The following is a 15,407-nucleotide window of genomic DNA, read 5'->3' on the forward strand; positions in this document are numbered from 1 at the left end:
TCAATATTTTCTGTTATAGTTCATTTCAGCAGAAGAGATCTGAACCAGAGCCCAGCTGTGTGTCTATGAAGAGTGACTGGTCTATGGGTCACCCGGTACATTTTAAGAGTGGAGATACACAGACTGATCCCAGGTGTAACATTTCTACAAAATATGCTATTGACATTTTTATATTAAGGTGTTTTTATATTATTATTTATGGTATTCATTCTAGGTATTGTAATTTTATCTTAAATATTAACCAAGGGCGTAGGTTTGATTTTGGCATTGGTGGGGACATAACTGCAGACAACAGACATTTAATTGTTTGATCAAAATTATTGCTAGGGACAATTTAGTAGCTGCTGGATATTGGTAGGGACATGTCATAGCATCCCTACTACGTCCTTGAAAATCATAACAAGTGAAACTTTGGAAACTATAGTTCTCTCCTTAAATATAAGAGGTCAAGCAACAGATTAATAAATTAATCCACATTTCACAAAAAGCGTACGGACGTAATTATAATTTAAGTTAGACATTGAAGTGAGTTGCTGTTTTTGTTGTTCTTCTGAGGAAGATGTCATTTACTTGTTTTGGCAATGTACCCACACAGAGAAATTTTGGTCAGATTTTTTAATGTTCATCCAATCTTATTTTGTAAGTGAATTTTCATTCTGTTTTAAAGATGTTTTCTTTGGATTGTTTGACTACTCGAAAGAGAATATGGGAACATATAACTTAATTAATTTGAATATCCTGCTAGCTAAATTTCACATACATAAACAAAAATCTGGCTCTAAACCTCTCTTTTCATTATTCAACGTTGATCTAGACCAGAGGTGCCCAACCACCGGGTCGCGACCCACTACCGGGCCGTGGAAGAATTGCTACCGGGTCGCAAGAACATTCTGGGAAAAATGTGTATAGATATGACACTCTGTTATTTATTTATGTTAATGATTGTTCTAATTATTCTGTATTTTTCTTTGTATGCGATTGATATGGAGTAGCAATTTGACAATTTCATGTTAAATAAGTAAATGAAAGATTGCCCTTACAAAAAATTACTGCAGTTTTTTTTAAAGTAATACTGCAGTTTTTTAAAAACTAATACTGCGATTGATATGGCGTAGCAATTTGACAATTTCATGTTAAATAAGTAAATGAAAGCTGATCTGTCACATTTTAGGAGTTAAATGGATCCCAGTTGATCTGTAATACATACGGATGAGACCCTACCGATCGGCACGCACGTGATTCGCAGATTAATTGTCCAATTTACACGTACAAGCAAATTTAAACCACAAGAAGAAGAAACTAAAGAGAGCTCAATTCGTTACTCAAGCGCTGTTCTCGCACACAATCAAAGCGCGCACAAGAGACGTATTTCAGACAGCGCGGAAATACCGAGTTGCGTATACATACACAGAAAATTAGCCTACGTCAAAAACCCTTCATGGCATTGTCATTCTCTGTGCTTTAAATTTTTTTTTTTCTTGCTTATCCGAAAAAATAGTCCGATCTGTGACTCAAAAAAACCACAATATAATGCGTTGAACCACTATATAATGCTATTATAATACTATATAATAGCCTAAGACAAGTACATGAAAACTATGGTTATACAAAAAAAAAACTTTTACTATAGTAAAACCACAGTTAATTATTTCTTAAGGGATTTGTATTTGTGAATACTTTTTCGTTCTTTTTTCTTTGTTTTGTTTTTATAACTGTACTGCCTTAATGGTTTGATGTTTTGTACTGTTTAAAAAAGGAAATCAGAAAAAAAAGATTCACGATACGTGCTCCGAAGTCCCGATCTGAATCAAAAGTTTCACGAACCCACACAGATGTCCCGATCTAAATAAAATGATTCATGATATGCGCTCCGAAGTTCCAATCTGAATCTGAAGTCCCGATCTGAATCAAATGATACGGAAAGTTCCGATCTAAATCAAATGATTTGCTAACCCGCTCCGAAGTCCCGATCTAAATAAAATGATTCGCGATATACACTCCGAAGTCCTGATTTGAATCGAATGATTCGCGAGCCTGCATCAAAGTCCCGATCTGAATCACGATCCATGCTCCAAAGTTCCAAACTGAATCAAAAGATTTGTGAAACCGCCCCAAAGTTTCGATCTAAATCAAATGATTTGCGATCCACAATCTGTAGTCCCGATCTGAATAATGATTCGCAAACCATCATTTCAGATCGGGACTTCGAAGCGCAGATCAAATGATTCGCAATTCGCACTTTGAAGTCCCTGTCTGAATCAAATGATTCGCGATATGAGATCCAATTGGAGTGCTTCGAAACAGTGAATCATTTTGCGATGCAATGGTTTAACCGATTCAGAGTTTTGAAAAACTCTGTGTCATCTATCACTATACGTGCTTAAATCATTACAAGCGATGTCGAAATTCGAAAATGAATCGGCTAAGCCCCTTGTAGAGTGTTGAGTGAGCGCTGATGTCTCCTGGGGGTTGCACTCCAATTGATTCATATGCCAAAGCTATAGCCTCCACAAGCCAATGTGAAAAGCGTTGCTTGGATATGGGACTCCCCCAGTGAGGGGGCGCCCATGAAATAAAGAGCTGGTCACTCTTCCGGAAAGCATTGGTCCTGGTAATATATGTCCGTAAGGCACGAACAGGACACAGAGCATTCAGCATCTGGTCCTCTGATTCAGCCATGGAGGAAAAAGAAGGAGGGCGAAAAGCGGACAGCTCCAACACCTCCAATGTGAACGCAGGAAAGCATTTAGGCATAAAAGCTGGATTAGATTGAATGAAATCCTTATCCCCACTAAGAGAGAATTTAGTGCACGAGGAATGCAACCAAAGTGCATGTAGCTCACTGACACGTTTAGCTGATGCCAAGGCCAAGAGCAAAGCCGTCTTGAAGGACAGCAGCTTTAGGGAAATACTTCCCAGGGGCTCAAAAGGATATTGTGACATTTAACAGAGGGATAATCTCTGCCAGCCATGGTGTTTGGGTCACCAGGGTACAATCACAAGGAGAGACTGGCCCTGCTGTCTCACCCTGGCCAGTGTGGGAATTATCAGGCACAGGGGAGGAAAAGCATACAGCAGCACTTTGGGCCATCGGTGGGCCAGAGATCACATAACGGGCTGAAATGTAGTGACAAAACCCATTTCATGAACGCTCTCATTCTCAGGAGTCCCAGAGGCAAAACCTGGATAGATTAAGCCATAAGACCCTGCAATCTAGGCTTGTGCGATATTGCACTTTCGTCTAATAAAATCCCTGATTTATCAGATTGGGGGGCAACACCTGAATCGCTCCCTTTATTCGGAGGAGAGAAATTTCTTCTTTCATAATGTGAGTAGTGTTCCATGTGCGAAGCGAGAACGCCGTTGAAATGCGGGGGTTTTGTTAAAAACTGCTGTCTGTAGCCCTGCATTATTGTCTGCATCACCCACTCGAGAGCCAAAATATTCTGCCAGACTGACTCATAATTCGCGATTGTCCCCACCCGATCCAGGGAAGCGCTGACATCTTCGCGTTCACCCAGTTGGCTCATTCGTCCCGTGACAGGGGGGTTTAACAAGCACGCAGTGGGCACCTGGCGTGAGGCCGCCTTCCTAGGAAGGAATAACTTGAAAGCCTCATCCTCCTTTTTGTTGTCGCATCGTTGCTGCATCAACATGACAGTGGGACCAAAGAGAGCATGGCCAGGCTCAACCGGAGCGCCTGCGATGCGCCTCTTCTCACTGTCAGAGAGGCCTGACAAGTTGAGCCAGAGTGTGTGCTCTCCCACCACAGAAAGCGCCATGGAGCGCCCGCAGGCTTGGACGGCCTGATAAGCATTACGGAGGACGAGATCATTAACCATGAGGATCTCCTTCCACAAGGTTGGTGAGGGGGATCCCTTATCCATCTGTTGCCCTAATTTGTCCAAAATCCTGGTAAGTAAGTGGAGAGGAGGGAGGAAACATTAAGGGCCCCGTCAGCCAAGGCGGAAAAAAGCTCCATTTTGTTAGGCAAGACCGGCTTTGGCGGAGTGAGCAGCCTGCCCTAGATGGTTAAGATGTTAAGATGCCTAGAGATAGAGGGCTCGATAGCGGGAGGATCACCCATGCCGAGAACAACCATATCTTTCACCTCAAGTCCCACAAGACCATGCTTGAGATCGAGTGGGTCGCTCCAGTTGTTTCTCATATGATTCATGCATGCTGGAAGGACAGGAAAGAGTTGTTTCCACAGGCTGGGAGGGGGACCCAGCAGTTTCTTGTCATACATGTCTCTTTTCCTGGTCACTGGTGCTCTGTGGAGCTGGCCACTCAATGTTGAGGAGAGCGGCCGCTCGTTTGCACAAGCCGTGGGGGTTTTGGCCTGGGGAATGACAGAGGGCGGGAAGGCCTCCTCAACCTCTGAGTCCCCGAGAGGGCCCCCGGCCATCATCATCATCGCCGGAACCAGCCGATTCGTTTATAAATGGGAGGTTGTCTGAGAAGATGTCCCCTTCGGGGAACGCAGGATTGAGGGATGCGTCGTCATCACCGTGTCCCCCATCCGAGTCAGAAAAGCCGAGCTCGAAGCACTGAGTCACGACAACTTTAAGACCGTGCCACAGGAGCTTTTTAGGCAGCATGTATGCTTGAGGCCCAAGCAGACCACACAGAAAGGTTGAGGGTCCTTAGCGGCAATCAGCGCGCCACACGTGGCCGGGCAGGCCCATAATGAGCTGTGATAGCTCGTCTGTTCTGCGCTTCTGTCACACAGTTTCAAACAGAGTAATCGTTGCATGGGACTTAATGAAGGCGAGGAAGCGGCCAGAAACAGCAGTACTGTAGTTTTGCCTTTAATAAAGGCACAATATGTAAGATTTTTTTATTAAAATATCCAAAAACCACAATAACAGTTTTATATATTTTGCTGACTTGTGTACTTACATTATCTCAAATGTTTCGAAGAATATTTAAATCCAGAGAAATAAGCTATTTTAATTAATGACACGGACCGTGTCCTTAGTGTCGCCTGCCAATGACGTCATACACCCTCGATTTCCCGTTTTGTTTTGTAGACACCAAACACCAAAGACGCTTTAATATGCTATGCATTTTATTAGACAGGTGACGACCGCACAGAGTAGCATTATAACAGAACTTTCAAATGTATCTAATAAGATAAAACACCTCTGCTTTACCCCACATACGCATGACTGGAAGAAGCGGAAGCGGTCGACTGTGGCATAATAAAAGCTCTGCTGCTTTCGAGCCGTGTGTCGCGCTCGTTCAGCGGCCTCGTTTCGCTTCGGCGGCTTTCCGCCTCACCCTGCTTCATACTACGACGTTAATAAATCTTTAATACATTAGCTCATCCATGAACATGATTTCGGCCCGAGTCCCGTCGGATTGCTAGAGCAGACAGCAACACAAAAATAATATGAGCCAGAGCCTAATAATGCAATAGTATGTTCAGTGTTAGGATTTTCAATAAATGTACTAATTTTGACATTAAGGCACTTTAAAAAATGTGCTTTAATATATTTGTATGAAATATAGGTTTGTTAAATCTAGGGTATTCAAGTCATTTTAAGATCATTAACAACAGTCTGTGCTAACAAATTGCAAAAAGGTGGTTATTTTGCAACAAGGTGGAGACAGTTCTGTTCATAACAGTAGACCTGCTGGTAAAGAAGTGACAGGTACAAGAAAAAAAGGAAGAGAGAGATATTGGGGAAAATGAAGAAAAGGAAAAGGGATGTGAAGGTGCAGTTCAAGAGACAACATTTAATTATTTTCCACGACCCCAGACTAAAGATTTAGACCTTTTTATGTGATGGCCATGTAAATAATAGGGTTGTTTGTGGTTTCAGAATTTGTTGTGGGTGTTTAGGATGGCCTGGATGAGTGTGAGATTTCCCGACCTGAAATTGCCATAGGTCTCGACCATAGGTGGATCTCGAACACGAGATGATGAAAGACAGCCGGTTTACTGCTAACTAGTGAAAAACTCTATTAATATGATGAGCTGCACCTCAACATACATGTTAGATGGAAACATTGTGCAGCGGTTACATACACATATATTTAAATTGTTTGATCAAAATGATTGCTATAGGGACAATTTAGTAGTCACTGGATATTGGTATAGGGACATGTCCTTAGTGTCCCTACTAAATTTTACACCTTTGAATTAACATTGTTTCTTACACTCAAAGACACATCTATGAGAGCACTTAGTTCAATTTACAGTTTTTGTATAGCATAAATAAACTTTTAAGTGCTTTTTAAAGTGATTTTTAAGGATAAATTAATATGTGATTTTTTAACAGAATAATTCAGAGCGTTTACTTACATCTCTTTTTGTTATAGTTCAGTTCATCAGATGAGATCAGAACCAGAGCCCAGCTGTGTGTCTATGAGGAGTGACTGGTCTATGGGTCACCCGGTGCATTTTAAGATTGGAGATGCACAGACTGATTTCAGGTGTAACATTTCTACAAAAGATATTTAAATTTTTATATTGTGTATTTTTAGTATTGTTATTCATAATAGCCATTTTTATTGTTGTCTTAAATTTTAACATTTTTGCTCACACACAGAGTGACACATCTATAAGAGCACTTAGTTGAATTTATAGTTTTTGTATCAGCAGTGTAAAAAAAATATAAAGTGCTCTTTAAAGCGAATGTTATTTTTATTTTATTAATTTTTTTTTTATACAGTAATTCACTCTCATTAACTTAAATCTCTGGTATAGCTCACTTCAGCAGAAGAGATCAGAACTAGAGCCCAGCTGTGTATCTATGAAGAGTGACTGGTCTAAGGATCATCCAGTACATTTTAAGAGTGGAGATACGCAGAGTGATCTCAGGTATAGCATTTCTGTAAAAGATATGATTTGATGATGATACAGAATACAGAAAAGGCATTGTGTTTATTAAGTCATGTAATAATGATGTATTTTAATTTTACAGTCATGAAGTCATCAACACGTTTAGATTAAAACTGATGGAGAAGTTTCTGTGTCTGTATGAAGGAATAGCAAAGCAGGGAAACCCAACACTCCTGAATGAGATCTACACAGAGCTCTACATCACAGAGAGTGAGAGTGGAGAGATCAGTAATGAGCACGAGGTGAGACAGATTGAGACACAATCCAGGAGAGCAGCAACAGAGGACACACCGATCAAATGCAGTGACATCTTTAGAGCTTTACCTGGACAAGACAAACCCATCAGAACTGTGCTGACAAAGGGAGTCGCTGGCATTGGAAAAACAGTCTCTGTGCAGAAGTTCATCCTGGACTGGGCTGAAGGGAAAGAGAATCAGGACGTCCAGCTCATATTTCCTCTTCCTTTCAGAGAAATCAACTTGATCAAGGACAAAACACTCAGTCTTTCAGATCTTCTTCAGGTCTTTTTCCCTGAAGCAAACAAAATGGAAATATCCAGTGGCAAATATAAAGCATTGTTCATTTTTGATGGCCTAGACGAGTGTCGTCTTCCCTTACATTTTAAAAGGAATGAGACTCTACGGCATGCAAACAAAAAGAAATCAGTGGACGTGCTGCTGACGAACCTCATTGTGGGGAATCTGCTTCCCTCTGCTCTCATCTGGATCACCTCCAGACCAGCAGCAGCTGATCTCATCCCCTCTGAGTGTGTCCATCGAGTGACAGAGGTACGAGGCTTCAATGAGCCACAGAAGAAGGAATACTTCAGGAAGAGAATCAGTGATCAGAGTCTGGCCAAAAGAATCATCTCACACCTGAAGTCGTCAAGGAGCCTCTTCATCATGTGCCACATCCCAGTGTTCTGCTGGATCTCAGCCACTGTTCTAGATTCAGGAACATCTAGCGGCTCTATATGTGCACCTCTCCTGTATAAACAACAACATAAATGCGTTTGAAGCAATCACCAAACAGAGTTTGTGGTCTAAAATTAAGGACTGGTTTCAACTCAGTTCATCAGAACATTTTTCATTATTTGCTCTGCATCAGAGAGCTGTGGATGAGGCTCTACAGAGTAAAAATGGACATCTGGATCTTTTCCTGCGGTTCCTTCTGGGTCTGTCAGTAAAGTCTCATCAAAATCTCCTACAAGGACTAATGACATCAATAAATAAAGCCAAACTCTCTTCATCTCAGTGGTCAGCTGTAGTTTTTGTGTTGTTGACATCAGAGGATAAACTGGATGAGTTTGATCTTAATACATTTGTTGGAGGAAACAATAAAGCTGAAAATATTAAAGTTTTTCAGAAGCTGCTGCCTGTGATTAAAGAAGCCAGATCAGTTCAGTAAGTATCACTAAGAACAATCACTTCACTGTTAAAAACATTAAGAAATCTTTCTTAAATGAGATTTGTATTATGCTCTGTGACATTTTTGACTTCAGTCCAATGATCCATCAAACTTGTTGATTTGTGCTTTAGGTTTGTACTTTCTCTTTAATAGCGGATTCACTGTTAAACTGATCTGATCTGAACTAAGAGAGTGAAGAGTGTGTCATTGTTCTCTACAGGTTGTGGGATTGTGGTCTCACAGATGAAAGTTGTGCTGCCTTGGCTTCTGCCCTGAGATCAAACCCCTCACACCTGAGACAACTGGATATGTCTAGGAATGAACTAGGAAATTTGGGAGTCAATCTGCTCTCTGAAGTACTGGGGGATCCTCACTGTAACCTGAAGAAACTAGAGTAAGATCATATATGACTCAGACATGAACCTCAATGTAAAGTATATCTAAAAGTGTTCAGCCTCTTTCTACTGCTGTGAGTTCAGCTGATTGAGCTGGAAATGATTAAACACATGAGCTGCTCCTCAGTAACATGATACTGCAGGACTGAGAGTCACACTTTCACACACACTTTCACAAACAATCAACATTTCAATCTCTTGATCTTAAACTCGGTCAAATCTGAGAAGTTTGTTCATCTTTCTTTTTGAAATATTGTTTTAATTGTGGAAAATCACACACAAATCACTACTGCATACATATTAGTACAGATTTAAATAACAGTAAAAATAATTAGCAATATAGTGAATAGTGTCATTAACAAATTCTGCATAAATCAAACTAAATAAAAAATATAGATTATTGGGGCAATTAAGAAATATTGTTTATCTTTTTTGAATGAGAAGTTAGATATTTTATGATCATGTTTTGTGCTCTGTGACATTTTAGATCAGACTGATCTGATCTGATCTGATCTTAGAGAGTGAAGATTGTGTCATTGTTCTCTACAGGTTGAGGTATTGTGGTCTCACAGATGAAGGTTGTGCTGCTCTGGCTTCAGCTCTGAGATCAAACCCCTCACACCTGAGAGATCTGGATCTGTCTGGAAATAAACTAGGAGATTCAGTGATGCTGCTCTCTGATGTACTACAGAATCCTCACTGTAATCTGGAGAAACTTTGGTAAAATCATATATGCCACAATGTATAGAGTATAAATCTGCCTTTTCCTGATTCCATTCTTCCCCCTTTATTTCCATCATATATTAGCTCAAAGAGGTGTTTGTTCATAAGGAAAAAATAAGAAAATATTCACAAAATGTTAATAAAGTGTCTAACAGATATTTAATAGGCCTTTAATTGAAATTGGATGTGGTCTCCTTGCATTGATCAGAAGGGCTGGTACATTGACCTCATGCAGCTCATGTTGTTACCACTCAAAACTGTGACTCTTCCTGCACCTTCACTCGCAGCTTTACTGATTAGCAGGTTCAGTGTGGTTACGGTTTGAGTGCATGTAGGGTTCGGCTTTGGGGATAGTGACAAGTAAGGACACAGTAAAGCAGAATCTGTTTATGATTTTAATTAATATAGTCATATACATGAAATATGTTTTTACATGGTGTTTTGTAATATACCACAGCACACTGATACGGAAGTAGTATCTGTGACAATTTATATTTACAAGTATAAATATTTAGGCGATCTCAGATCTAATGGATAGTAAAACCTGAGATCACACACATACACACACACACACACACATAAATATTAGTACATATCTGCTATGTAATGAATAGTGTCATTAATAAAACAGATTTTGCATAAGACAGACATTTTGCATGCAGTAAAGGAATATTTATATTTCTTGACAGACTTTAGATGTTTCACGATCAAGTCTTGTGCTCTGACATTTTAGATCTCAGTCTAATGGTCCATCAAACATTTATTTGCGCTTCAAAATTTTACTTTTTTAAAAAAAATAATGGATTCAGTGCTAAACTGGTCTGATCTGAACTGAGAGAATAAAAAGTGTGTCATTGTTCTCTACAGGTTGTGGGATTGTGGTGTCACAGATGAAGGTTGTGCTGCTCTGGCTTCAGCTCTGAGATCAAACCCCTCACACCTGAGACAGCTGGATCTGTCTCGGAATAAACTACAAGATTTGGATGTGAAGCTTCTCTGTGCTGCACTTAAAGATCCCCAATGTAAACTGGAGATACTGGAGTAAGGTCATTTTCTGATACTCTCACGTCTTTGTTCTCTGTAAGATGTCTCCTTTAATATAAATTCTAAAACTAAAATTATCTTATAAAAAAATGTACAGTGAACACACTAAATATTAGCACAAATGACTCTGATGACTAAAGATGAAGTTCATTTCATTCATCTTCATCACATCATATGACCTGCTGCTCCTGTTTTTGACCCACCAAGCATTTACTAGACCTTCAGTTGCTTCTGGTAGTTTGATTAATACTCCTTCACCTGCCCATCTCTGTGTACAAGTTTATTTTCCTCTTATTTTCTACTATTTTCTAAGTGTATTTTCTGAAATCCCACGAGCTCATTTTGTTCTCAAAGATGACATTAAGATTTAACCTGGATGATCAGGCAATAATGTGTGATTTAGTGAGCCAGAGTCACTGTGACTTACCAGGTTCAGCTTATAAGCTGCCAGATGAGACCAAATAAGACACAATTATGTGTTTAAACACAAGAGTTACTTAATGATATGTAATGGGGAACATGTGGGTCCTGTGAAGGAAATGTCCTCCTGTAGGTGTTTATTAGAGGTGCAAGTGCCTGTTTCTCCAGACAGATCCGTCCTTATTGTAGATTGTCTCAAGAATTGATAGAACGCAGAATAGGTTTACCAACAGAACATGTTGTTTATTTCTCACTACCTGTACTTCTACCCTTGTCTGCCTGTGTCTTTTTCCCTAACCCCTGATGACACGCCTCCTCACATATAACACCAACCTTAAAGGGCTATGGCAACATTTAACAACTCTACATCCCTTCCCTTAAGTAACACTCACTAACTAAACATACAAAACATAATATTCAAAACTTACTAGGGAATAAGTACAGCATAACATGTAACATTGAGAGTTACTAAAATAAATGACCTTAACCAGTTAAATAGTCTTGATAATAGGGTTTGGGACCTCTTCCTGAATGAGTCACTATACTGTAGGATGGGCAATTGCAGCACCAGTAGCAGGTGCATCACTCTGAGATGGCAACACTGCAGATGACAGGGGAGGGGGTTGTAGGAGGTGGAGGTGGAGCTGGTGAAAGGGGCCTATAATCTTCCTCTGCACCTTCATGGAGAAGGATACATCGATTTCTTGTGTACTGTCTGCCCTGAGAGGTTACCATATAGCTGTTAGGTTGTGAAGCAGGGCCCTGTTTGACCGCAAGTTTATCAAAACCCCGAGTTGTCTGCATCCTTACTGTCTGACCCTGTTGTAAGGGTGTGGCATTGCGGTCATAGTATGCTTTGCTTTCCTTTCTCCTCCTGGTCTGCACTTCCTTGACACCACGGCATACAGAGGGTGTCAGTCTATCTTTCAGCTCAGGAAGAAAAGTTCTCGCAGATGGAGTAAAGCAGCCTGTATGTCACTGCCCTCCCTATGGCACTTCTCCAGCAGATGTTTGGTGGATCGCACGGTACGCTCTGCAAGGCCATTAGACTGCGGGTAGAGAGGGCTACTCCGAATGTGCTCGAAATGCACATGCAAAATCTGAAAATTCACTGCATACAAACTGCCGTGCATTGTCTGTCATGAGCATCTGAGGAAGTGTCTCTTAATTTTTGCAATTACAGTGACACTCCTCATGTCAGGCAGATGGGTGAGCTCGAACCAACCAGAGAATGAGTCTACTAGAATCAAGTGTATTTTGCCATGCCATTCATATATGTATGCAACAGTTAACTTCCAGGGAAGGTCAGGAACATTGTGCAGATGCATAGGTTCTCTTGAGTGATGGGGCTTGAGGGCATTACAAATGCTCTCTCTATATGACCATACATCGTCGGTCAGTATATTGTTTCTTTTGCCTTGCGCTTTGTGGCTGCCAGACCTGGATGGCCTTGATGTAGCTGAGTCACATTGTAAGTTTCTAGCTATGGTGGTATTAGGAGTCTCTGTCCACAAAAGATCAGTCCATCCTCAACAACAAATTCCTCTCTTGTGGCAAAGAATGGGCGGAGATCATGTGAAAGCTTTTTGAAAGAGCTTGGCCAGCCATGCATTATCATGTTAACAAGTCTTTGGCATGTGGAATCAGATTCTGTCCGTTGCGACGAGAGAACTCGAGGTGTCATTACCTCTAGCAAGTCATCCAAAAGAGGAGGCTCAGTGGAAGGGAGATGAGCATGTGATAGGGCATCAGCGACAAATAGTTCCTTGCCCTATTTGTAGATTACATCATGATTGTGATGTTGGAGCTTGAGCATCATGCTTTGAAGATGTGTTGAGGCAGTGTGTGATGGCTTTTTTAAGATTGTGATGGGAGGTTAGTGACCTATTTCCACAGTGACGGGTTACCGTAGATGAAGTCATGAAACTTCTGTGTTGCAAAAACTAAGGCTAACATTTCCTTTTCAATTTGGGCGTACCAAGATTCAGTAGGTGTTAAAGTGCGTGAAGCAAAAGCAACAGGAGCACCCTGCTGAAGACATATGGTGCCCAGTCCATGTTAGGATGCGTCAGAACAATAGGTTTAGTGGCATCAAAGTTTTGCAGAACTGGGGGACTGGATACAGCATCATTCAGCTTTTGGAAGGCAGCATCCTGCAGGTCATGCCATGACCATTCAGCATTTTGCTTTAACAGTTCAAGAAGAGGGCCTGTGATGTCACTATAGTGTGGAATGAACTTTGATGAGTAGTTAGTCATGCCGAGAAACCGTTGCAGGGCCTGTTTGTCCTCTGGTTTTGGCATTTGGCGGACAGCTGTAGTCTTGTCATGGTCAGGTTTAATGTCGTCAGCAGTCAGGTGATGGCCAACATAGGAGACAGAGGAAATACGAAATTTGCACTTTTCGGGGTTTAATTTCATGTTACAGGCACGGATGTTGTGGTATCTGTTTCAATCGCTCATCATGTTCCTGTAGTGTGCGCCCCCAGACTAGGATGCCATCTACCATGATCTGACATGGTTAAAGTGGTGTTCTATGGATCGCTGGAATAATTCACTGCCCGTGGAGATCCCGTAAGGCATGCGCAAGAATCTGTACCTGCCAAAGGGCCTCATTAATGTGGTCAGCTTAGATGATGCCTCATCTAAAGGGATTTGCAAAAATACGCATTTTGCATCGAGGATGCTGAAAACATTGGCACCCGGCCTGTCAGCTATGACCTGTTCAATAGTTTTTAATAGATGATGTGGCCTTAGGAGCGTCTTGTTGATGCACTGGATCTATGCATATCCTTATAGAGCCATCTCGAGCTAAGCCATGACTTTCTCCTTCATTGCAATGGGCACTTTCTTGGGTGCACATACAGTGGGCACTACTGACTCATCTAATCACATGTGATAAACAACAGGCAGTTTGCCAAGCACTGTGGTGTCAAACAGATTACTGATTTCCCATACCTCTGGTTCTTGGTTTTGCAGTGTATGCACATGCAGTCCTAACTCAGACCGATTGCAGTGCTGTCTTGCAATCCAAGCAGTGGTCTCACATTATGATCTACAACATGGAATTTGAGTTGGCCTTGTTCACAGTCTAATATTGTGGTGCTCTCGGTGTTGATAGTTTGCCCACCATATGCAATGATTTTCACTTTTTCAGCAGTATTTATGTGAGCTGAGGGCACAATGAGGTGTAGCTGTTGGCCAGATATAACGTTGCATTTGGCACCTGTGTCCACTTTCAGTTTTAATTGGCCAGACCCATGTTTCAGATGTAGTGTTGTGAATATTTCACTTTTCTGAAAAACATCATCACTGTCTCACAATAGAAAGTGCCCTCCAGAGTTGTGTCCAATTCATTCACTTGGTTAGACTTAGAGTTTCTGAATTGTGCTGCAGATCGCTTAGGATGAAAATCACGACAAGACAGTTGTGCCGTTTTGTGTGATGGAGCCGATCTGCAGCACAAATGGTTCCATTTACCACAGTTGTTGCATTGTTTATTGAAAGCAAAGCACTTGAGTTTATCAGGGACATGGTATATGTTGCAGTTGATGCAGCGATCTAGTATGGCACATACTTCAGCCTCGTGTTTCAGTTCTTTTGTGCTCTTTTCAGATTGCTCATATAAGCAGCATATATTAAAGGGATAGTTCACCCAAAAATGAAAATTACCCCATGATTTACTCACCCTCAAGCCATCCTAGGTGTATATGACTTTCTTCTTTCAGACGAATCCAATCGGAGTTATATTAAAAATAGCCTGGCTCTTCCAAGCTTTATAATGGCAGTGAGTGGGTATTTTTTGCGCATCCATCCATCATAAAAAGTGTCCCACACAGCTCCGGGGGGTGAATAAAGGCCTCCTGTAGCGAATCGGTGCATTTTTGTAAGGAAAAAATCCATATTTAAAATTTTATAAACAGTAATCTCTAGCTTCTGCTAACTGTCATACGCGTGTTCACAATAGAACGCCTTTCCTGTGGATGACGTAAGTGAGGGCACAATGTAGGAAAAAAAATACTATGGAAGTCACTGGGGACCAGCAACTATTGTGGCGCTTTTCCACTGCATGGTACGGCACGGTACGGCTCGGTACGGTTCACTTTTTGGGGGTTTTCCACTGGGTACAGTACCTGGTACTTTTTTTAGTACCACCTCGGTTGGGGTTCCAAGTGAACCGTACCGTTACCAAAACGTGACGTGTAAACTGCTGATCACGGATTGGCCGGAGAGAATCGTCACTACCTGCGTCACTGAACTTGCGACACAAACACAAAAGAACCGCTAGATTTAAATCAGCACAGCCAGCGAAGGATCGAACGCAACTGTTTTGAACGAGCGCACCTTTTTTTAACAACCAAAAAGTTTTGTTGTCTGTTGTGGAAGAACAGACGTTCCTCTCGTTGATAGCAGAGGAGCGGAGGAGAGTCGTGGTAGTAGAGGCGGTGCAACTATAACGACATGTGAATAATCCCGCCCACTCTAAAGCGGTACTGAACTGCAGTGGAAATGCAAACTGAGCCATGCCGAGCCGAACCGTGCCGTACTGAGCCGTGCCGAGCCGAGTCG

At 41.4% G+C, this 15,407-nt stretch overlaps 1 protein-coding gene across 1 annotated transcript in view; it reads left to right on the top strand.

Annotated features, from left to right (window-relative positions):
* Positions 1-15,407, top strand: part of LOC107705465 (protein NLRC3-like) — a 58,202-nt gene that overhangs the window by 24,358 nt on the left and 18,437 nt on the right. The window contains exons 2-4 of the mRNA XM_016508772.1: positions 20-133; positions 6,328-6,441; positions 6,716-6,829. Of these exons, the coding sequence (XP_016364258.1) occupies positions 20-133; positions 6,328-6,441; positions 6,716-6,829 (342 nt within the window). The remainder of the gene's footprint in view (positions 1-19; positions 134-6,327; positions 6,442-6,715; positions 6,830-15,407) is intronic.

This window comes from Sinocyclocheilus rhinocerous, unplaced genomic scaffold (assembly GCF_001515625.1).
Source record: "Sinocyclocheilus rhinocerous isolate Xijiao unplaced genomic scaffold, SAMN03320098_v1.1 scaffold3340, whole genome shotgun sequence".
Taxonomy (NCBI): Eukaryota; Metazoa; Chordata; class Actinopteri; order Cypriniformes; family Cyprinidae; genus Sinocyclocheilus; species Sinocyclocheilus rhinocerous.